Source organism: Musca domestica, unplaced genomic scaffold, assembly GCF_030504385.1.
Source record: "Musca domestica strain aabys unplaced genomic scaffold, Musca_domestica.polishedcontigs.V.1.1 39, whole genome shotgun sequence".
Taxonomy (NCBI): Eukaryota; Metazoa; Arthropoda; class Insecta; order Diptera; family Muscidae; genus Musca; species Musca domestica.
The window spans coordinates 6647255-6672528 of record NW_026712326.1 but is presented as its reverse complement, the minus strand read 5'-3'; the positions used below and the strand labels follow the sequence as shown (position 1 = coordinate 6672528).

Sequence of the window (25274 nt, the reverse complement as noted above, 5' to 3'; positions counted from 1 at the left end):
GATTTCATCTATTAGAATTAATGTTCCGTTTAGATCTAGTAGATACTACCAATTATTATATACTGATTTTCACCGCACGAATTATTCAATGGGCGAACCTCTTAGTAAAATGTGTGTTGACTTTAATTCTGTGTACTGTAATGTAGATTTTGGTATGAGTTTAGAAGTTATTAAATCTAGAATAATTTTATTTTTAAACAATTAACATACATGTTTTATTATTTGACAAACTAGCTGATGAATTAAATTCTGTAGCTGGTTTTAAATTTCCTACTGAATTCCCATTATGATGCGGATCATGATGTGTACGCGATCCCTCCGTAAAGGGAGGTCGCCCCCTCGGTCGGCAGGGGTGGGAATGTGAGGCGTGGGAACGTTCGAAAAAACAAAAAAAAAAAAAAAAAAAAAAAAAAAAAAAATTAGTACGGAATTTCAGATTTTTATCTCGACAAAAATTTTCATTGACACTGAAAGGGTTAACTTGTCATTTCGTTTGTAATATCTCTAAATATTCCTCGTAGACCCCATAAATTATATATTCATAACCAGCATAAAATTCTAAGACGATTTAGTAATGTCTGTCTGTTAAAATCACGATATAACCCACATTATTTAACGTAGAACTTCAAAATTTGGCAGAACAATTTGTATCACGTTTTGGATAACCGCCATATAACGGTACCTCCCGATATTTGATGATTTTCGCCACATTTTTTCACAGATTTGTTTAAAAATTGGTATTTGAAGGTCATAATGGGTTGTAGCTTCGGTGGCGAAACATAGGTCCACGTTTTTGTACGGTACATTCCGATATTATGTATTTTGATGATTTTCGCCACATTTTTTCACGGTTTTGTCTAAATATTAGTATTTGAAGGTCATAATGGGTTCTAGCTACGGTGGCGAAACATTGTATGCTAAAGTCCAAAAAAATTTAATATTGTTCATTTGACAACATCTTATTATCAAATTTTATATTTGATCCATTGTATACAGAGAAATTAGAGATGGAAACCTGTTTTTATTTAGTGAAAATTGACAAGTTTAATTACAGAAAATGCAGAAATGGATAGTCTTATTTGAAATTACTTTAATTTTACCATGGGTATACATATTCATTTTTATTTTGTTTTTTTACTTTTTATTTTCTATTTCATTTGACATATCAAGTTACTGGAATTGCGATAGAAAAAAAAAATCGATTATGCTATGTATCGTTCACCACCAATGTTTAATTAATCGATTAGTTGCAATTCAAATTAGGTATCCCTAATTTTGACATTTCGTCGCTTTCGAAAACGTTCATTGGCGAGGTTGGGTCTGTCGGTCTTCGAGGAGGACCATAAAAGAAGAAAAGTTCCACCTGACGAAATTGATTAACAGTAGAAATTGAAAAATAGAGTGATCGGAGATATTTTTGTTGTTATTTTAACAAAACGAACGAATTAGACGTGTAAAAATGTCCGGTATTATTTCGCTAACATCGCGGCGTTTACCGCGTAATGTGCTCAGTCTGGGCATGAAAGCGGCTCGTAGCCAAGAAGTAAGTTGCCTGCAATAGGCTGGAATGCTACGCACACCAATTGCCAGGTGGAATTCTAGTGTTGCTGTGGAGGGGGGGTCAAGTCAGGGGTGTAGTGCTCTGTCGGCCGGACTGTTTGAAGTGGATGTGTCTAAAAAAAAAAACAATTTTCTCTCGAGCATCATCATTATGTAATTTGAGAAAGAAAAGAAAATTCAACTTTGAAAAAAGTGTTTGACTATTGAAAATTTGAAATTCCAAAATTATGCAAAACCACGATGATTCATTCACGTGACGGTGATTATCCATTTCAGCAACAATTTTGAATCAATGAGAATTGTTGTGTATTTGTGGATTTAAAGTTTGTGTGTTGTTGTTGTTGCTGCTGCTTTGCTGAAATGAAGCAAAAGAAAAAGTGTTGTGCAATCAGTAGCGGATAATTTCTTCGATATCATTTCTGTTTTTTTATTTACTTTGCAACGACAACAACAATAATGAATGGCATATTTGATTGCAGGTTAACAATGCCAATGCTGTACGTCAGTATGCCCGTGTAGCTTCCAGACAAGCTCAACTCTTGAGCCAAATTGGTGATGCACAGACCTCTGTCAGCGCCTGCAGGTATGTGTGATGTCACACCAAAGTTGTTCTATTTGTACTAATTATTAATTTGTTTTCATTTCAGACCCTTGGGTGTTGTAGCTAGCCAAAGTTTCCACACTAGTGTTAGCCTTTGGCAAACGGAGACCGTGAAGGTACCACCTTTTGCTGATTCCGTATCGGAAGGTGATGTGAAGTAAGTTCAAATGCTCTTTAATTACTTTTTTTTGCTTTTCCCCCGTTTGAGAGTCACTCGCTTTTGTCAAGGTTTTGTAAGTAGGTCAATGGCTTTTGCTTTGCTTTTTGGCGATTTTTTCTCCAGTTAGAGAGAAACAAAATCCCGCTTCAAATACCAAGTAAATCTTATTTTAAGAGTTTATTGATTGGCAAGAAATGCCGCTTGTTTGTTGGGGAATGGAAACGTGTTTGAAGGTAAAAAACGAACTTTTTGATTGCTCATTTTGAGTAAGTACGGTACACTGAATAGAAATATGTAAGCTGTAAATGGATGTTGGAATATACCTATATTATTATGAATCTGGAGTTAATCGGATTCCTTGTCAGCAGTTTATGATTAAAAACGCTAGTGTGTTTTAATAAGTTTCAAACGACCAAGTTAAGAGGAAGATATAGCATTAGATAGGTTCTGAACTATAGTTTTCTACGATTGCATACATCACAAATACACTTCTTCCAGCCAGTGATTTTGAAAAAAAGCTTTTTGCATTATCTCAGTTCCACATTGTTACGCATGATAAACTGCTAGGTTGATTTGTTCTCTCCATTATCTTGTTTGACTTAGCGATAATAATAATGCTGTACATTGTAGGAATAATTGTTGACATTTTATTAGGAACACATTAAAAAATTTAATTCAAAATAAAATTTACATGGATTTATTCATTCACCCTCAAACTGCTTGGAAACTACTGAGAGGAAGGAATAAAAATCAAATCTTTCTTGCAGACCTTCTTTGAAATAACTAGCAAAATCTGTTCGTCAAATCTAAGAATCACGGTGGGCCTATTGTTGGGCCACTGCAGTATCAGATATCTGATCTCCCAATTTGATACCAATGGTCCTGACTATTGTAGACTATGCAAGAGCTAGAAATGATTAAAAATCTACTATGTAGATGTCCCTTCTTAGCAAACAAATGAAAACGATTATTTAATATGAGAGAGATATTATAAATTTGTTTACTACCCACACCTTCCCTATTTCAGACTTATACAGCTGTACATCTTTAACCAATCACCCATGCCTTAGATAAGTTATATGTAGGAACTTGTTCTATCCTCAGAGACCTTCAAGTTCATTAAAGATAAATTGAAAAGGAGTTTAGCGGAGAATATATACGTAAAGACGGGTTTAACCGGAACTAATATAAAAGGATGTAACGGTTAAACCGGCTTCGAAAGTTCTTTTCTAACAAGTGAAGTTGTGTCAACTCAAAGCGTCAACTCAAATGGCATTGAAACGAGCCGTTTCTGCCGAAACAGTTATTGCCAACCCAAAAAAAGCTATATCAATCGTTTTTAAGTGTTATGTATACCCTACAACACATAGTGGTAAGGGTATTATGTCTTTGTGCATTTGTTTGTAACATAGAGAAGGAAGCGAGATAGACCCATAGTTACTTTTGAGAATCTTCATAGAATCACTTTCTGAGTCAATTTATTGCATAAATTCTTCCGTTTGTCCATCTATTCTTGTGAACAAAATGTAGGTCGCATTTATTATCCGATTGAGATGAAATTTTGCAAATTTTGTTTGGCTCAAGGACAAACCCTATTGAAATTGGTGAGAATCGGTTCAGATTTGGATACAGCTCCCATATATATCGTTAACCGATTTCGGGTTAGTTCTGCACCAAATGGCCAATATCAACAGTCCTGAATTTCGGCACATCCGACCGAATTCAGTCTGGAAGGAAGTATATCAGTAACAGATATCAGATACAGCCCAGAAATACCTCTGCCAAATTTGATCGAAATCGGTTAAGATTTGGATATGGCTCCCATATATCTTCAACCGATTTTCGGTTGATTGTGCACCAAATGGCCAATATCAGTCCAACAGTCCTGAATTTTGGTACAAAAGTTCTGCAACAAAGTCAAACGCCATAATTTTTACATTTTTTTTAAATTTTATTAAATGAAAGCAAAAATGTCGGAAATAGCATCAAATTTTAGAAGAAGTTTAGATTTGTTTGAATTGGTCACCTTTGGCATGAATTATGGCCTTCAAACGGCCAATGAAACCGTCACACGCTGCTCGAATGTTGCTCTGCGGTATTTTGGCCCATTCTCAGCGAAGATGTTGAAGTGATCGACACTTTGGTGTTTTTTAGTACCAACCTTGCTTTCCAAAATACTCCAGACACAATAGTCCAACGGATTGGTATCCGGAGATTTTGGTCGACATTGTGCGTTGGAAATGAAGCGAGCAACCTCATTTTATAACCATTCTTTGGTGGCGCGTGCTGAGTGCGATGGTGCTGAGTCCTGTTGGAATGTGCAAGGTCTGCGGCCAAAATGTTTGCGTGACCAAGGCTTTAATACACCCTCCAGAATATTTTCGCGATAATATTCGGAATTTATTCTGATGATGATGATTAATACGAGCGGTGACCGACCATCGACTGTTATGGCGGCCCACACCACCACCATCATTGAGTTCTGGTGGCCAATCGAAGGTGCACATCTTCAACTGACACGGGTTTGGATCAAATCCCTTTTCGAACCATATTTGCGGATGTTGCTATTTTTCTGTCCACTTCCTTGGCGTCGGGCTACGCTACCTGTATCACGGTAAATGATACTATATATAGGGGTATACAGGCAGCGTAGCCCGACGTCACGACGAAATACGATTATTAATTTGCTCGAAATTCGCTAATTTCAATATTTGAATTTTACCTTACTTATGACTTTTTTCGAGACGAGCTCAATGATTTGAAATTTGCAATGAAAAAGACTATTGCCTATGGATTTTCATAAAGGAGTATGTATAGATTTTATCCTTCGTTGGTTTTTCTTCCTTTAAGCTCAATTGCTGATCGGGAATAATATCGAATAATAACCTCTAATCATCCAGATTTTTTAGCAGAACTGCGCGGCAGTCCTATTGTACCTTAATACGAACAATTATTACTGAGCAGTTGTTCTTTTAATGAATTTAGATAACCTTACAGAATAATATTGGCTAACATTAATCGTAACATTTAGAATACATGGCTACATTGCTGACAAAAAATAAAATTTGATTAACAGCGCAGATGATTTTGAGAAGAAAGTAGCTGTAGTATTAAAAAAACACGCTGTATATCATTTGTTTTCTCTCGTTCACTTTGCATATATAACATGCACTTTTGCCAAAAGTCAAACTACTCACAGACTAGAGAAATTCAGACGGAAGCAGTGATAAAATCATCCACTTGTGCGGATGCTTAAACCATAAATCTTTTGTTTTATCTGCTCACAAAATTATAATAGTTTAGTTTACATATTTTAATTTACATTTTTATGTTCAAATCACTTTCCTTTCGTTTTCTTGGTGTGCAATAAATAGAATAAAACAACGAATGCAAATTATTACGTTACATCACCTTGATCCTTACGTCTAGCCGGTGTCTAGCATTATTTGTTTTATTTTGCATATATAATTATGCGATCGATCTATGTAGTTCGGTTGATGTCTTTTTTCCTTCAAAATCACATACATTGACTTGTGAAGTGTCAATAAAATAAAACGAATGGGAAAGCATTACTTGGATTTAATATTTTCAAATACTTAATCTTCAAATATGATTAATGATGTTGGCGATAGTTCTATTTAACTTTTCTTTTGATACCATGTGTGTATTTACTTTTTCAATAATGGAAAAAGGCTTGCTTATTTCGTACATGTCGTTATCGTGAAATACTTTAAAGAACGATAAGATTATAGCCAGGCAATAAAGATGTTTATGTTAATGTTCTCGAATCGCTTGAGATATTTCTTATACAAGTGATAATTTCTCAATTTTAACCTTGAATAGAAATCTTTACATTTGCAAATTTTTAAAATAAATAACTTGGGAATTATAGACAGATATTTATAATGATTTAATTTCAAAAATAATTTTTGTACATTATTATAAAACCTTAAGGCTTTAATTTTCAACCCCTCCTTTTTTATCCATACTTGTATACATGTATTTTCAACATCCTTTCAATTTTTTTCTAACAATTTCAGATTCACAGTCAAGGTTGGCGACTATGTCAAGGCCGATCAAAACGTCATGGAAATCGAAACTGACAAGACCACCGTCGGTGTACCAGCTCCATTTGGTGGTATTGTACGCAAGATTCTCGTTGCCGATGGTGATACCGTTAAAGCCGGTCAACCATTGTTCGAATTGGAAAAGGCTGATGCCGGTGCTGCACCTGCTTCTGCTCCAGCTGCTGAGGCCCCCAAACCAGCTGCTGCTGCTCCACCACCACCGCCACCACCAACTCCAGCTGCCGCCGCACCAAAGCCTGCAGCTGCCGCTCCACCACCACCACCACGCCCCACACCTCCACCACCAGTCAGACCAGCACCAGCTGCTCAAATTCCCGTGGCTACCATACGTCCTACACCTGCTGCCGTGCCACCACAAATTAAAGTACCACCAGCAGATTATTCACGTCAAATCACTGGTACCCGTACCGAACAACGTGTCAAAATGAACCGTATGCGTCAAAAGATTGCTGCCCGCTTGAAGGAAGCTCAAAATGTCAACGCCATGTTGACAACATTCAATGAAATCGACATGAGGTGGGTTGTAAAGCAATTTAATCCTTTAAGTTTTTTGCATTAATTTCCCTTTTTCTTTGAATGTTTTCAGTGGTGCCATGGAATTCCGTAAGGCCAATTTGGAAGCTTTCCAAAAGAAATATGGCATCAAGATTGGTTTCATGTCCATTTTCACTAAAGCTGCCGCCTATGCTTTGCAAGATCAACCTGTCGTCAATGCGGTTATTGATGAAACCGTAAGTATAATATTCAAATTTTCCGGGTGGACATATCCATAAAAGACTATGCAAGTTTCTACTTCTTGAATTGGTTGAAATGTCTTGGGGTAGTTGAAATTATCTGAATTATGGATTTGATTCCACATCTTTATAATTTAAAAGGAATATCTTTTTATGCGATCGGCACCTGAATGAGATTTGGGTCTTTTTTAGAAAAAGGTTAGGTTAGATTAAATAATGCGCTTTGACCACTCCACTCTGAGACCATTGTGTTTAAACTTGAAGAAAAAGGAGAAAGAGAGAAACAGGAAAGAAAATATAGAGAAAAAATGATCTGAGATTAACGTGCCGTTTTTAGCCACTTTAGGCTTTCTGAAGGATGACTGCTGGCTCAGTTTCGGAGAATGAAAACAAAACGTGCAAATTTTGCTTCCCCATAAGCATATGTCTAACCCCGAAAGAGTTGGTCAGTGACAAAGAAAGTGTTCTACCGTTTACTCCTTATCATGGCAGAGCCTTCAGTAATCGTTGTCGTCGTCACCCCACCTAGAAGTCATGGCCCTTATTTTACTGTGACCTGTGATTAAACACACCACAAGTTTTAGGTCTGAGTTCACACTTGGATATGAGCGACCTTTATCTCTTTTCAGAGAGCACCGGCAAAATTAAAGACACTATATCGCCTTCCATTTAGGCTTTGTTGAAATTTCTCTAATGATTATTTTTCACTCGAAAGAAGTGGCGCAAGACTGGCTTCACTGAGTTTTCGATTTTCAAATCGATTGAATCGAATCCAGAGAAAAGCCCATTCATTTTCTCAAATCCCGTTGGAATACAAAATAATCTAGTCGTTCAACCAGTAGGTCCATGGAAAATAGGATACTAATGAAAACTCTTTCCTTAAAGTTATACAATTTTTGATATAGATAGAGAATCTCTTAACTAGAAAAATCGGAATTATAGTTGGTAGAAAGACTCTTTGTAGTACATTTTAAGTTGTTTGTGGAATATTTTCGAACAACAAAAATATGTGAATTTATTTGACCTTGATTCTCGATACATATATGATTCATTTATAGCCAAGTAGGCAACAACATAGTTTCAGGTTTTCACATTCGTTTTCATTGGTATCCAAAGGCCAAATTTTATCTTATTTCAAAGCAGTAACGGATACAACTATAAACTTTTCATTTTGTTTATAAAAATAATTCCTTTATGTTTGATAACATAATCTTTAGACAATTTATCACAATCACAAGCTATGGTGCAGCCCTCCTTTTTTATTCTGATAAAACAGGTCTATAGCAAACTGCAGACTACGTAACAATTTTGGAAATTTCGCCAACAACTAGTAACCATATTCCAAGTGTATGTTTAGTTGTTTGTTCTTTACGCAATTTCTTATCATTTTGCGTTATGTTTTTTTCTGGGGTCTGCTGACGTGTGACGTCATTAATTTTTTTTTTTGGTTTTGTGTATACTTTTTCACTCACGATCTCTCAACGATCATGTGTTTGCTTGGGCAACTAGTTGTTGTTGTTGTGCTCTATTTTCTTTATAACTTTCCGAAAACAAACAAATATATTTTGTTTGTTTAGATGTGCGTTTAACAACAATTGGATCTGGCTGGCTAGCAACTGTATAATGGGAGGCATGTCTGATTAACACTTTGCTTGCATTTTTTCATTGAAAAGCATGTGTTTGTGAATTCTAGGGGAACTTCATTGATGGAACATAGATAACACATTTTAGGTACACATTCCTAAAAACTATGCTGTATAGATTCAAAAGGTGATTTCGATGTGTGCGAGATAAAATGTACTGAGATTTTCAAGTAGAAGTGAAAATGACCTGCTCTTTATCAAATTACAGAAAATGTACTTCCACATTAACATTCTGAATAGAATATCTAAAATAATATCTCTGCAACAAATTCTAGAATTTCCTTTTATGAGAAAACAAAGGCATTTTTGAAAGCCTATTATAAAAACCCCGTTGGTCTTCCCATGAAATTCTTTCTGAAATGTATATTTCGAGGTGATACAAACGGAATGACAAACCTAATATACCCTCCATACTATGGTGGAGGGTATAAAAACACCCATTTTCCTTCGAGTTTACATTTGGATCGTCAATAATACCAAAGACTATAAGAAATCGTTCGTATTGAAACTTTTTCAAATCTTAACATTTGGTAAAAATCTCCTTCTATAGAAAAATTTCACCCGATCTCTATATGACATCTATAAACATTTTTTAAAATACATGTTCTGTTCTTTTCTTTTCCAGGAAATCGTCTACCGCGATTATGTTGACATCTCTGTAGCTGTTGCCACACCCAAGGGTTTGGTGGTGCCAGTTATTCGCAATGTTGAAAGCATGAACTATGCTGACATTGAAATTGCCATGGCTGCTTTGGGTGATAAGGCTCGCAAGGGTGCTATTGCTGTGGAGGACATGGATGGCGGTACCTTTACCATTAGTAACGGTGGTGTGTTTGGTTCCCTTATGGGTACACCTATTATCAATCCACCACAAAGTGCTATTTTGGGCATGCACGGTATCTTTGAGAGACCCGTTGCCGTCAAGGGACAGGTAAATACAGAACTAAATTAATTTTCAAAAACAAATTTCTTACATTTTTTTAATTCCTTTCATTTTTAAGGTTGTCATTCGCCCCATGATGTATGTTGCCCTTACATACGATCACCGATTGATTGATGGTCGTGAGGCTGTTATGTTCTTGCGTAAAATTAAGGCTGCCGTTGAAGATCCTAGAATTATTTTAGCTGGCTTGTAAACTAAAAAAACCAAACAGCTCCGTGATCCCCTACTCTTCTCTTTATCTCTTAGACCACAAGTTAATACGTATTCGGGAAAAAAGCAAACAAACAAACATTCAAAACCAACAAAGATCTAAGGCATATAGCTTAATGTTGCAATATACTAGTATCCTTTAAATTCACCAAAAACTAAAACTTAAAAACAACATCAAAACTTGTTTCATAAATTCTATACAAATTTTTATTATTTTATAATAGATAAAGGAATAAACGTACATATTGTTACAAGCCTTCTATACGACTCTAATCTATTCTACAAGTCCTTCCTTTATTTTTTCACAATACTACAATTTTTATGTTTGTGTAATGATTTATTTTATTTATTAAAAACAAGAAACAACAAATCACAAAAGAAATGTCTTTGACACACTGACAAAACAAAATGCAGATTGTTTTATTTATAAATCTGTGCGGGTTCTTATGTGGAATGCATTTTCGGAATATCTAACTATAAAGGGGTCCTGGGCCATAGGAGTAATCGATTGACTAAAGAACCGAAGCAAGGTTTTCATATTTTGTTCGTTGGGAGTACACTAGTGCGTTTGTTTAAGAATATAGCATACTTTTAGGCACTTTGCATAATTCAATTCATTCACAATAAATTCTTTTAAATAGTTCTTTCGACTGAATTTCATTAGTCGACCAGACGTGGAAGAATCAAAAATCACTTCACGAAGACCCTTAAGACACTTTGGTTGGTTTGGTTAAAGGATGCGTAGTTACAAGGATTCGACAACTGCTTCACTCAAAGACCTTTGGTCCATTTTGCTCATAAACATTTTGGCGATAGGAAAGATAAGTAAAAAAAACATCAAGTTCGGCCGGGCCAAACTTTTAATACCCTCCACCTTAGGGTAAAGGAAACATTAGAAGAAACGTGGCAAAAACCATTAAAATGCCGAATATCGGGAGGTAGCATTATATGGGGGCTATACCAAATCGTGGATCTACACATGCAATGTTTCGCCAACGGAGCTAGAACACATTATGACCTACATATACCAATTTTCAGACAAATACGTGAAAAAATGTGGCAAAAATCATCAAATTACCGAATATCGTGAGGTACCGTTATATGGCGGCTATACCAAAACACGGACCTATAATTACAATGACTCGCCACACGAACTGGGACCCATTATGATCTACAACTACCAATTTTCAGAGAAATTCGTGAAAAAATGTGTCAAAAATCGTCAAAATACCGAATATTGGGAGGTACCGTTATATGGGGACTATACCAAAACGTGGACCTATACATACAATGTTTCGCCACACGAACTAGGACCCATTATGACCTACAAATACCAATTTTTAGACAAATCAGTGAAAAAATGTGGCAAAAACAATAAAATACCTAATATCGGGAGGTACCGTTATATGGGGGCTATACCAAATCGTGGACCCATACATGCAATGTTTCGCTACCGGAGCTGGAACCCATTATGACCAACAAATACCAATTTTTAGACAAATTCGTAAAAAATGTGGCAAAAATAATCAAAATACCGAATATCGGGAGGTACCTTTATATGGGGGTTATACCAAAACGTGGACTTATACATGCAATGTTTTGCCATACGTACAGGGACAAATACCAATTTTCAGACAAATCCGTGAAAAAATGTGGCAATAACCATCAAAATACCGAATATCGGGAGGTACCGTTATATGGGGACTATACCAGAACGTGGACCGATATATCTCATTTTCAATACCAACCATCCTAGTCACAATACAAATTGCTCTGCTAAATTTTGGCGCTCTACGTCAAATAATGTGGGCTGTATCGTGATTTCAACAGACAGACGGACAGACAGGCGGACATCGTTAAATTGGCTTAGAATTTTATGCTGATTATGAATATATATACTTTATGGGGCCTGCGACGAATATTTAAGGATGTTACAAACGGAATGACAAAGTTAATATACCCTCATTCCAAGGTGGAGGGTATACAAAGGAGAAGTAAAGATTTATAGAGCTTTTTCTATCTGCCTCCTGCCAAATAGCCTATTTCGTACATCGCAGTAGCTCGCTCAACGACTGGAATATGCTGTCAAATGTTACCCATAGGATTTTGCAGTAATCCGCGGTCGGATTTAATTTTCCCCTGACATTTAGTTTCCGTTACCACAACATCTGAAGGATTGGGTTACTGAGTTTTCCAATTGTTAAGGAAAGTGCGGCGTTTAGAGGTTATGAAATCCGGTGATCTGCTTATGGAGACGATTATCGGGAGATGGACTGACACAAGAAAATTGACGGGTTGTAAGGCCACGTCATGTAACAGACCGGGTGTACAAAAACAACAGAAGCAACGACACTATCATATGCTTTGTTGATGCAGATTGGTGACAATGATTTTTAACGTTTATCAGACCAAGTGTACAAAAACAGCAATAGCAACAACACTATCATACGCTTTGTTGTTGTAGCAGTAGTCCATTTCAATGTTTGCGTTCGGCTAATCTGGTTCAAGCTCTAGGTTTAAAAATTCGGCTACTTTAAGGGGCATAGCCAGAGTTCTTCAGTAGTAAGTTGTGTAGGTTTTGCTGTGCAATTAAAGTGGTGCAGTGCGGGCCTGTATCACACGCCGGAGAGACGTCGCGCACAACTTCGTTAATTCGTGCCCAATACGAATTGAGACGTCTTCATCATCTCGAACGTAATTGAGCCAGAACTACCCTGGTTTGTCTAGGCAGTTGGCGTTCTTCAGCTGCAATGGATGGGGGTGGACTCCGAGGACGGCATTCATTCTATGACTGCTGATAGCATCCGCGAATGCATCGGTATGAATGTCACTGAGACGTGCCAGATAGGCTTCTTGATCTAGAGATTCTCTCTTATAGCGTTGGACCTCCCTCTCTAGATCGTGTATGTCATTCCTGACACGCCTGGGCGGGGGAGTTGTATCCACCATATGATGGTTGGGATGACTCTCACGGTAACACCCCAGCAGGTACTGCAACGAAAGCATGTGATTATGCTGACGTAAGGGAAGGACTTTCGCCTCCTCATGTAGATGGTCCACTGGTGTCATAAGGAGGCACCCTGTCGCAATTCTCAGGGCAGCAAGATGGCAGGTCTGTATGTACTTCCACGGCGTAGCACTATTATCACACACTGGGGACCGTATAGCTGATCACAGATCGATCTATCTATAAGAGGTCAATAAGGTTTCTTTATCTGCACCCAAGTGCTGCCGGCTAGCGCCGGAAGTTAGCCGTGGCTTGCGCGTACGACTTAACTTGCTGTCGAATGTGACCCCTAGAATCTTGGGGTAGTTCGTGTCGGTATTAAATTCCCCTCGACCTGCACATTTTTTCCCTCTTATGCTCCTGTTGACTTCCATTTTCAACCAGATTCTAGGATCAGTAGGGTTGGTACGACGGAGATCATCACGCTCGTTTGCTAATCCCGCTGCCTCTGCTGGGAAGTTTGGTCTTATCTCGGGTATTAGACCAGCAGGTGATAGATCGAAAAATCCGTTCTGCTACCCGAACATCAGAAGAGTTGGGCAGTTCTCTGAAGCGGCAGTTGGTGAATTCTCTGAACGCTGGCCAGTGAGCATTCCCATGGTTAAGGAAAGTGCGGCATTCAGAGGATATGAAATCGGGCGACCTGCTTATGGAGACAATTATCGGGAGATGGTTTGAGCCAAGAGAAATGACGGGTTGCCAAGTCACGTCTTTTATCAGACCGGGTGACACTATGGTTAAGTCTGGCGGGATATACACATTAAGCACCTCTACCTCGGCAGTTCCACACTTGACTGCTACCCCCATACATTCCATGTATGGGTCACTAGAGACTAGCTCAAGCGAGATAGGTCTGTACTGAACAGAATGGTGCAACAGGAATGCTAATCCACCACCTCTAGTTCTGGTGCGATCCTTTCATAGTACGTTGTTACCATAACAACGTTGTAGACTGTAATTTTCATTCAGCTTGGTTTCCTGCACCTCTTCGATCTTAATATTCCTCCGACTCATAAATTCCACTATCTCATCTATTTTGCCTCGGAGTCCGTTGCAATAGAATTGCAAGGATGATGCACAGTCCGGATTTGAAACAGCAACATGTGGAGTTATGTGCTGCGGTGTTGGTTGCCCATTCTCTACATACATTACATCGCACCGAAACAGATCTGTGGTGGATGACGTTCTGACAAACCGAGCAGAACCAAGGGGCAGGGTTTTCCTCAATCCCGGCACCGACCAATAAAATCCGGAGCAAGTATTCCGGGATATGCTGTTCCGAATGCAGAAAAATAAATAAACACAAACATGTACATACTGGGTTGGCAACCGCTGGCCGAAACTGGGATCTTGTTGTTTCGGGTCAATCCGGCATCGTAGAACCCCCTACCGTGGGATTAGTTAGAATGGTAGTCTGTCTAGCCAGTAAATGATGATGGAAACAGGTGTACAAAATCAACAACACTATCATATGCTTTGTTGGTGCAGATTGGTGATAAAGATTTTCAACATTTTTGTTTTTGTCTCGTTTGCAGCTATGCCTACACACTTAAGAGTATTTGGCAAGAGTAGAATCTGCTCGATTTTTAGCGAATTTTACTCCCAATCGAAAACGAGCAAATCATTCTCCCTCTTCTATTCGATTTATATTTTTACTCACAGGAGTACTTCCTCTCAAATTCGAGTAAAGAGTGAAACAGCCTCGAGTTTTTCGAAGCAGTGTCTTAAAGGATGAACCAAGAATACTTAAACTCATTGCATTAACTCATAAATAAAACAATACTTTAAAGTTATTAAAATAAAAATAAATACATTTATTTAAAAATACTTTGTTCTAAATTTTTACACTACAATTTCCTATTACTTCTTAGGCTAAACATCGAATGCGCCCTTGTTGTAAATGAAGGGAAACCATTGGCGCATTGAATTGACAAAGACGGGTGCGGTTTGAACTTTGTAACGGAAGGCATCAGCCTCTGGTCCCATTTTCAACATGTTCTCCATATTGGCATCCTTGTCGTTGGGATAGAGGATATTGGCCGTGACAATGGTGGAAGTGAATTGTGCTGAAAGAGAAACGTCAACATTAATATTTCCCCCACATCACTTCAAAATAGCTCCGCCAAAACTTACCCCAATACGAATTACTGATCATCATTAGCTGCAAATCTTTAAGGCTGGGAATTTTCTTGGAGTAATTCAACAATTTCAAACATTCCACCAAACGTTTGTGATATGCTGCAATTAAACTATCGAATTCTTGGACCCGAATATCAACCTGAACGGAGGTGGTAAAGAAATACCACAAATCCTGTGTGGGGCTACCCCATTTGCATAACTGGAAATCAACAAAGAGACTTTTCTTCACATTGCCCTCCTTGTCGTGGGAAAACATAATGTTATTCGTCCACATATCACCGTGATTGAGAACATTGAATGCATCCGGATCGATTTTATTGATGTTTATGTTCACATTGTAATACGTTTCAAAATCCATTCGTTTCTCTTCAAATTTCTCCATATCCTGCAGACCCCAATCGCGCATTGCTTTGAACCATCCCTCGGTACGTGGCTCATACATGGCAGCAAAAATATGTTTGTTGGCTTCGGACAAGAAACTGCGCTGGAATATTTCATCATAGGCTCCATTTATTTCTCCCCACACAGCAGAGGCTGCATGAAGTTCGGCCAATTTTTGAAATACCAAGCGGCTATATTTCGAATCGAAACCCTTCAAACGATCCATATTCTTAAAGTTGTCTTTACTTAAATCTTCCATTATTAAGACGGTTCGTTCGGGTGTATCTTCGCAATGTAGACATTTTGGCGCAAGCTGTATCTCCACACCGGCTTCTTTATAGAGTTTCTCAAATTTAGCCAAATAATCGGAATACATTTTCATTTCTTTGGGAAAGAGGTTCATGGATTTGACAAATTCAGAACCCTGATTGCCGCTCTCCAATACGGTTTTGAGGATATATGAGACTTGTTTTGAGGCGCCATCTGTAAGAAAGAGATAAATAGCATATTGGAGATTGTTCATTGATAAGTGAAAATGTTTTTATAATAAAGGAGAATATCGGGGAAAGGGGAACCCTTTCAATACATTCCACTTGGAATATGCTAAGAATATGTTATAAACAGACCTTGGAGTCATTAGAAATAAATTAGATTGAATTTTCCGAAACAATTAACTGTAATAACCAAAAGTCGTTGCACTTGTTTTTGGATACAAGACAATTAATTTAACGGACACACTAGCCCCCTAGTAAAAGTTAGTAATTCTAACATAAACTACGACCGAAAACACCTAGTGGCAAAGAGCTGAATTAAATCACCTCCGTAATAGAAACAAGTTAAAAAGCAGTAAGCTCGGCCGGGCCGAACTTTGAATACCCTCACCATTTGAAAGAATTTGGAAATTTTCAAAAAATAAAATCTGTTAAAAAATAAAATCCGAATATAGCCATTATATTGGGGTCTACAGGACGTGGACCTACATAGGCATTGTTGTCATGAGCCATTACCATATTCAAATTCGAAACTTGAAATTAACGGTGAATAATATAGCTAAACTCATCGAAATACCGTGTATATGAAGGTTCCGTTATATCGGAGCTATACGAAGACCTGGACCTGCACAGACAATTTTCTGTCACAGGCTGTTGCATCCATTACGAACTTCAAATACGACATCTCAAAAAATTTCTGTGAGTATTGTAAAATCATCAAAATACCGAATATCGGGAGGTACCGTTATATGGGGGCTATATCAAAACATGGACCTGCACAGACAGTTTTCTGCCATAGGCTGTAGTATCCATTACGAACTTCAACTACTAAAATTGAAACAATTCCGCTGATTAATGTCGCTAAAATCTTCAAAATGCCGAATATCGGGAGGTACCGTTATATGAGGGCTATATCAAAACGTGGACCTGCACAGACAATTTTCTGTCATAAGTTGTAATATCTATTACGAACTTCAAATACCAAATTTGAAACAATTCCGGTGAGTTATGTCGCTAAAATCTTTAAAATACCGAATATGGGGAGGTACTATTATATGGGGACTATATGAAGACGTAGACCTGCACAGACAATTTTCTGGCTTAGGCTGTAGTATCCATTTCGAACTTCAAATATCAAATTTTAAACAATTCCGGTGGATAATGTCGCGAAGATCATCAAAATACCGAATTTAGGGAGGTACTGTTATATGGGGGCTATACGAAGACGTGGACCTGCACAGACAATTTTCTGTCTTGGGCTGTAGTATATATTTCGAACTTCAAATACCAAATTTGAAACAATTTCGGTGAATAATGTCGCTAAAATCATCAATATACCGAATATCGGGAGGTACCGTTATATGGGGGCTATATAAAAACGTGGACCTATATGGCCCATTTACGAACTTAACCTGCCTACTGGCAAAATAAAATTTTAGCCCTCTATCTCAATTCGTTCGAAAGATAGCGTGATTACAACAGACGGACATCGCTAAATCGACTTAGAATTTTACGCTGATCAAGAGTATATATCGAGGGGTTACAAACGGAATGACAAATTTAATATACCCTCCATAGTATGGTGGAGGGTATAAAAAAGCGGCTCCGAAATGCAATGCACAGTAAAAAAGAGGTGTCCTAGAGTTGTTCGAGGTCAGTCCTCTGTTGAAGGCTGATGAGTCAAGAGGGTTTTGTAACGTTCCATTGGAAATAGTAGCAGTAGTTAGTGTTTCGATGAAGTACCCTTGACTGCAATTTTTTGGGTTTTGTAGTAAGGCTGGAAATACATAAAGAGCATATTTGGCTGGCTTAAGTCACCGACTGGCTTCTTCGTAGATGAACAAAGGAGTTTTAGGTTGACTTAGTTCGATTTTGGGTCTAGGCTCCTTTGTTCATTTCCGAAGAAGCCAGCCGATGACTTAAGCCAGCCAAATATGCTCTTTATGTATTTTCAGCCTAAGAGTTTAGTGGGGTTTGCAACGTTCCTTAATGTCTAACATTCGAGAAGTGTGCGTTCTCTCGTAAGTACAGAGGGGTTTTCAACGTTCCTCTTACTTCTAAGAGAATTGTGTGTCAGCCTTACAGTTGAGTGGGGTTTGTAACTTTGACATCTGTGGATATTGAGTGAGTTCTTTTGTAAGAACACTCTCTCTTTTAAACTTTTTATACCCTACACCACATAGTGGTAAGGGTACTATGTCTTTGTGCATTTGTTTGTAACATGGAGAATGAAGCGAGATAGACCCATAATTACTTTTGAAGATCTTCATAGAATCACTTTCTGAATCGATTTATGCATGTCAGTCCCTCCGTCCGTCTGGCCAAACAAAATGCAGGTTGCATTTATTATCCGATTGAGATGAAATTTTCCAAACAATGTTTGTTTGGCCCAAAGACGAACTCTATTGAAATTGGTGAGAATCGATTCAAATTTAGAAATAGCCAACATATATATATCTTTGACCCATTTCGGGTTAATTGTTCACCAAATGGCTGATATCAGCCCAAATGGACAGAATTTTGACAATAACGACTGAATTCATCCTAGAAATCAGTTCTTTAAATTTGGTGAAAATCGGTTCAGATATAGCTAGATTCCCATATATTTGTTTCATCCGATGTGGGGTTTTATTTCCCTCACATGCGTAATAAGCACTCCACAACAATAACCTTTGGTAACAAATATCGGATACAGCTCAGAAATAAGTGTTTAACATTTGGTCGAGATCGGTTCTGAATTGTATACAACTCCCATATATATCTTTATCAGATATCACGCTTTTTGTGCACAAAATGGCTAATATTAGCCCAAATGAACTGAATTTTAGCATTTCCTAAGGAATTCAGTGAAAATCATTTCAGATATAGCTATAGCTCCCATATATATATATTTCATCCGATTTGGTTTTAAAGTCCCTCACATCCTTAATATGCACTCCACAACAATGATATTTGATACCGGGCATCTTCATTCTATATTACGGTTTTTGCTCACTAGGGTCTGTTCCAGAACTGCAAGAATGTAAGGCTTTTTACAACAATGACCGATTTTTCCTTAATGATTAGATTTTTTCATATTCAACCGAATTTTACCATTTGGTAAAATTCAGTCCAATTTTTCAAATTTTTTAATACAATCCTTATCGAAGTCATATTATGCAATATACAGCAATATTATTTGGCTCATAGTTGGTTGATTCCCAATATAAACTTTTTGTTACGGGATATAGTCGGCCTGCCCCACTTTTGACGTTTACATAAAAGGCTTTTTTGGCAAGCTTAAGTCATCGGCTGGCAAAAAACAATTGAGTTTTAGACTTAAGTCAGTCAAAAAGCGTTTTATGTATTCTCACCTTTACGGGTTTTAAACAAGGTTAAGTCGTACTAACCTTAGTATTCTTAAGAAAACCTAGGTATTCCCTGCCTTACCCCCTGGTAAACATTACCATCGTTCTCCACTAATAAACAAACGTTGTTTTTATAAAAACAACAATAAAGGGATAAGCCTGACCATTTTGCAACAACGAAATATTTTAAAAATAAATTTTTAATGTATTATGGCCACTCATCAAAGAAAGACGTACTTTCCGTGTAAAAAATATAGATCTCCGTTTACATTGATTCTTCGAGCCCCATAAATTCTAAAGAACTTGTCTTAATTTCGAGGAAATTTTTTAAGCTAGTCTGAAGGAGAGTAAAAGTATGGCTGGAGGAAATTTATCAGCCAATGCAAATGATGCTGAGCCACAAAACTTCGGCAGAGAAGCCTGTGGTGGCGGTGTGCACACTTACCGAAGGGGCTTCATATTTGAGATCTTTAGACAGAAGGGATGAGGCTATAAGTCCATATCCCAGGAGGATGAATCGATGGAATGACGAAAATTCTTTTCTATGACACGAAATCAAAGGAAGATCCATGCTGCTTTTGTCCAGATCATAAGACAGACAAAAGACGTCTAAGCAACAGACGGTTCAAAAAATGCAATGTAAGGCATCATACGCAATAAGAATAAAAAAGTTTAAAGGTGGTTTTAGCTATAGAAGTAGCCGTGTGTAATAAATATGCCCGGTTATTAGAGGAAGCAAAGCGTGAAATGGCGGAACTACGAGTAACGAACATAAAGCTTGAATGTAGCCTGAAGGTTGCTGTAGATGCCAATGTTGGCATTAAAGAAATGTTACTGTTTTTAAACGTCCAGGTTCAGCGAGATCTTAAGTTAAATTATGATGAGAACGAATATAAGTGCTGTGTTCTCAAAAATTCGGTGCAGGAACTCAAATCCGAAATGGTGGCTGCAGAGGAGAGAGCATATGCAGTAAGAATTCATGCAAACCACGCCGTAAAGTCTTTGGGGAAGGAAGTAAATCTGCTTTCGGAAGGTTTGTTTTTTTTTTGGAGGAGCTTGTGCGAGCAAACGCGAATATAGCACTAAATACTGGGAAAGACAAAAAAGTTGGAGTTGAAGACATCATTACTGAAGTTAAAGTAGGGAAGAAGCACAATCAAGTTCTGAAGGCTTGAAAGACTACTGGCCCAAATTCTTTCTCTGAGAGAGTAAGATAGATTTATTTTCCTTTGTAAGAGTAAACAGACATGTTTTGTCAAAACCAAAAAAAAATTGTCATCAAATAAAACAAAGGAACTCCAAAAATTGTATTTTTTTTAAATAAAAGAGAAAATAAACCAGAAAAGAAGATTTTCCATTTGTTCAACAAAACAAAGGCTTTTCAAATTGCTAGCACAAAATAAGTCACAAGATAAATAAGTCGCAAAAAGAAGAGGAGTTGTAGTAAGTAATTGTCGCCAAAAATTGGCAAACTCTCCATAAAATACATTTCAAAATTTCCCTCTCGGATCGGTCTATTTTGCAACAGTTTGATCCGCCCAATCTTAAACACGTTTTTAGATGGTTAAGAAAATGCTTAGGAGGACCTGGATTTTTCGGATGGCTATGCATTCTTACCTGTCAATATAACATCAATGACAACCCGCACCATAATCGATGTGTAATTTTCCCCTGGGGCTGTTGCAGCGACTGCTGTGAATTTGGAAACTTCCTTAAAGTTGTCAACATCTTTTTCGAGAATGGGTACAAAATATGTCTCATTGATCCATTCGGGTATCTTCAAGTATTCATTGGGATTGATGATCTCGTTGTCATTACTGTTGGGCGCCATAATTGTGCTGGTATGTTATATGTTATGCTTATCTGAAAAGATAACGCGAAATATTTATTTACATTAATAATTATGATAATGTGACATACAAATGGAGGGGGGAGATAAATAAGACTCCAAACTGTGTTAAGGAAAATGTGTGAATTAAATTCCGTTGAGACTGTCAAACCGAAATAAGAGATTAATTTTTGCACTATCTTTGGGTTATACGTTTGTGGGAGAATGGATATACACATACAAAAATCTCAAATTTTAAAAGATTCCGGAGAGTATTGATTTTAAAGAAACACTCCGCTTCAAAGACAAAAACAAAGAATGGTATACCCTTTTCATGAGGAATGACAAGCGTCAATGTTTGGCAAATCATGCCTCAAATTTCGGTAATTTTCATTACCAAAGGTGCATCTTGAATAATTTTAATAAACGGCATATCAATAATTAATTAATATTCATTTGAGTTGCCGTAAGTACACCTTTACAAATAGTCACATATTAATAACACGTTTTCAAATCAAGACGCAGTTGTCGATATTTGGACGTATAATTATATTTAATTTATTCGATGTATTAAAACAGCTAACGCTCATTATTATTCGTACATGGGTGTAGATACCGATGACTATTTGTAGCACCAATACTAATTTGTAATCAATATTTTCTTCTTCTTCCGTACGTGACTTTCGCTATTGACTTTGATATTATTTTCGACTTTAAATTAGATATACATATGCAGGTACATATTATTTAGAAATGTAGAAAATTTGGACTGACTTCAGCATAATTATTAATGCTGTTTTAATCTCAAGTAAAGTCCATTGTTGTCATTACGTGCTATCACTGACGTAAGCAAAGGGAGTAGCTGGCTAAGTATGGGAATAATTAAGCGCTTATTTGGCTGGCTTCTTCGGCAATGAACAAAGGAGCCTAGGGCCAAAATCGAACTATGCCAACCTAAAACATCTTTGTCCCTCTACGAAGAAGCCAACTGATGACTTAAGCCAGCCAAATAAGCGCTTTATGTATTCCCACAATAAGAATCAAATTTATCACAAAGCTAATTTTTTTGTAATCCCAGTAACAATTTAGGGGCTGCATGAGCAGATTAATACATTTCAATGTATTAATGTAAACAAGACAGCTTCTATATTACCCGTAGGTTGGAAATAATGGGGTATACAATGGAACAATGAAAACAATGTAGGATAAGTTACAAATCAAAACTAAGCAGCTTCCAGGTGGTGAGTTTTTGTACGCGCTTTAGATTTCGCCCTACGATACTAAATTTTTTTCTGTTATCCGATCAGATATAATCTCAAATATTGTACAACTGTTTCATTGGATGTTGTGTGACCTTTATTGACCCACTCTCGCTTTCAGCTTCATGGCTGCTATGGCTTCCTCAACCTATTCTATATTGGGGAATTGGTAAAAACGGCTACTTTTTTACGAAAAGTGCTGAATAGTACTATAATTGGTGTTGAGTGAGGGATATAGCTGGAATCCCGAAATTTTATACTGAGCTCTCTGTATCTGGGATAGAGATATGTGTACTTTTTTGACTCGCTTGAGGGTTAAAATTGTCAACCAAATCTTTCTCGTATATTTATCTACAATATTACCGAAGACACAATATATCTATTATTATATTCAGATGCAGCTCACTATCGATTTTTCACTTGCCATATACAAAGTCATTGGGGTCAAAAATATTCGGAGTGGATTAGGTTTTTCTATTGTCGATCCGGTAAATTTTATCAAAAAGTCAAAATAAGACAAACTTTCGAAATCTTTATTCATTTTTTTTGAAACTTCGAACGTTCTAATATTTTTGTCAATGTTAGATTAAATGAAAACATTTTGAAACATTACTGGTGCCAGTATGCACTTATTAGACTCATTACATGGTAATGCGATTTTTTTTTGCTGGGAATGCTCGTAATAGTGGCTGAGAACATGGAGTACATGATCGTCAGTTTAACCCCATCAGCAAACAGTTGGTGCTAAAATATACTCAACAAACCCATTATTTGGTAATGAGAATTAGTGAAAGCCTGTAGCGACGTATCTAGATATGTGTTTCGAAAATATTTCAAGACGACGGGTGCAACCCGCAAGAACATTTCACGAAAATAATCATTTCGAAGTGGGACTAGGACCCAAACCTCGACCTTCCATACGCCGAACCTTCCGAATTTAGTTTTCTCTGATGATTCGACATTCGTTGTCCAGCAGTTTGTAAACAAACAAAATGATCGTGTTTACTTGTCAAAGAGGCCAGTTGAAAATGTGCACCTTCTGTTGGCCACCAGAACTCAAGCGTCTGCCATAACAGCCGATGGTGGCATCAGAATAAATGTCGAGTATTATCGCGAAAATATTCTAGAGGGTGTATTAAAGTCTTGGGCACGCAAACATTTTGGCCGCAGACCTTGGACATTCCAACAGGACTCAGCACCATCGCACTCAGCACGCGCCACCCAAGAATGGTTACAAAATGAGGTTCCTCGCTTCAATTCCGGTGCACAATGACCACAAAAATCTTCGGATACCAATCCGTTGGACTATTGTGTCTGGAGAATTTCGGAAAGCAAGGTTGGCTCTAAAAATATCAAAGTGTCGATCACCTAAAGCAAGCGGTTTGCCGCGAATGAGCCAAAATAACATAGAGCAACATTCGGGCAGCGTTTGACGGTTTCATTGGTCATTTGAAAGCCATAATTCGTGCCAAAGGTGACCAACTCGAACAAATCTAAACTTTTTCTAAAATTTTATGCTATTTCCGACATTTTTTGCTTTCATTCAATAAAATTAAAAAAAAATAAAAATTATGGTGTTTGAGGCTCCTGTTTTAGTATGGTTCCCATATAACGGTTCCAACCATTTTCCTACCGATCTTGCTGAAGTTTGCAGTTTAATGTGGAATACGTTCGAATCCAAATAGCATAAAAATGTTTTCTTTACACAATGGTGGAGGGTAATAGAACCTCGACCCGGCCGAACTTAATGTCTCCTTACTTCTTCATCAATAATTTTAATTGCCCTAATTTGACACACATTTTATGGCAGAGTATAAAAACCCGTCTGCATTGGCAAAATCGATTATAAAATTCATAATTTAGTCTACACACGCCGGTCAATACACTTGAAGATTAAATCTACCGATTTTTATCACCAGACGAGAGTATTCGAAAAAATGTGTTCCACTGAGAGATACCCAAAACAGCTAACATAATATATGTGTGAGCAAATTTAAATGCCATTTTCCATTCAAAATTTCAACAATTATTTGCCACAATATGTCAATTTAAATATTTCATTATAAAGTAATTAAATGTATTTTGTATTTAAGTAAATTTTATTTAACTCGTCGCCCACACACTCACATCTGTTTGTTTTTTTTTGTGATTTCACGGATCACCCTTAGCTGTACGTTCCGATCAAGCCGAATTCACTCGAGCGACTAATTTCGTTTACGGTTTGAAATCAATTTCAATACGGCAGTGCAGCTGAGTCTGTGCTCTGCTAGATTTGTATAAAAGATTGACGGTGTAAATCAAAACGTTTAATTTTTGGGTCCTAAAAAAGTTCTCTGAAGAATGGGTGGGAAAAAGGGGTAGCGACAGCCAGAACAAAGAATGGAGAGAGATCTCAATTAGAGCCTCAGAGAAAAAGAAGCGGTTTTGGCCACAAAGAAACCATTGATAAAATTTGGCGAACCTCAGAAGAGCGAATAGAAACTAACCGATATTTTAGTTTCTACAGCAAATGGGAGAGCGAAACATGATAAACATGTTGGGGTAGTCACAAGCCAGCGCTGAGTCAAAAAAACTTGTGAAAGTTGACGCAAAACTGATCGTTTTTTGCTTATCATGGTTACCCATAATCTTTAACAGAATACAACATTTGGTGGCGCGTGTTCAGGTCCAAAGTGCAAAATAAGTGGGCATCCCAACGATATCTCTATCGAAATTATCTTTTTAATGCCCAGACTTAGTTTGAAGATAAATTTGAACAGTCATCGATTTAAAGAAAAAGTTAATTATTTTTCCGGGACTTTTTAACCTTTAGAACATGCCGGCAAAAGGAATATTAAAATAACAACAACTAATAACCTGTAAGATATTTAAAAACATCCTCAC

General features: G+C 37.3%; 2 protein-coding genes across 2 annotated transcripts; one reads left to right on the top strand and one right to left on the bottom strand.

The window, feature by feature from the left end:
• Positions 1 to 1276: 1276 nt before the first annotated feature.
• Positions 1277 to 10212, top strand: LOC101891649 (dihydrolipoyllysine-residue succinyltransferase component of 2-oxoglutarate dehydrogenase complex, mitochondrial). Its single transcript, XM_005183650.4, has 7 exons — positions 1277 to 1543; positions 2040 to 2143; positions 2208 to 2318; positions 6362 to 6925; positions 6996 to 7140; positions 9412 to 9717; positions 9788 to 10212. The coding sequence occupies exons 1-7, from the start codon at positions 1460 to 1462 to the stop codon at positions 9920 to 9922; spliced, it is 1449 nt and encodes a 482-aa protein (XP_005183707.1). The 5' UTR covers positions 1277 to 1459; the 3' UTR covers positions 9923 to 10212.
• A 4523-nt stretch (positions 10213 to 14735) lies between these two features.
• LOC131804121 (uncharacterized) lies at positions 14736 to 24661 on the bottom strand. Its single transcript, XM_059126517.1, has 4 exons — positions 24519 to 24661; positions 20922 to 21167; positions 15080 to 15949; positions 14736 to 15012 (listed from the first exon to the last, which is right to left on the bottom strand). The coding sequence occupies exons 2-4, from the start codon at positions 21133 to 21135 to the stop codon at positions 14819 to 14821; spliced, it is 1278 nt and encodes a 425-aa protein (XP_058982500.1). The 5' UTR covers positions 21136 to 21167; positions 24519 to 24661; the 3' UTR covers positions 14736 to 14818.
• Between the last annotated feature and the right edge of the window lie 613 nt (positions 24662 to 25274).

Bases quoted from the DNA above. Each gene is read 5' to 3' on its own strand.
- LOC131804121 (XM_059126517.1), bottom strand. From the start codon at position 21,135: ATGGCGCCCAACAGTAATGACAACGAGATCATCAATCCCAATGAATAC. The intron at 15,950-20,921 runs GTAAGAATGCAT...TCTTTCTTACAG, and splicing joins CATTGATGTTATATTGACAG to ATGGCGCCTCAAAACAAGTC. The intron at 15,013-15,079 runs GTAAGTTTTGGC...TTTCTCTTTCAG, and splicing joins GATCAGTAATTCGTATTGGG to CACAATTCACTTCCACCATT.
- LOC101891649 (XM_005183650.4), top strand. From the start codon at position 1,460: ATGTCCGGTATTATTTCGCTAACATCGCGGCGTTTACCGCGTAATGTG. The intron at 6,926-6,995 runs GTGGGTTGTAAA...GAATGTTTTCAG, and splicing joins TTCAATGAAATCGACATGAG to TGGTGCCATGGAATTCCGTA. The intron at 9,718-9,787 runs GTAAATACAGAA...TTCATTTTTAAG, and splicing joins CCGTTGCCGTCAAGGGACAG to GTTGTCATTCGCCCCATGAT.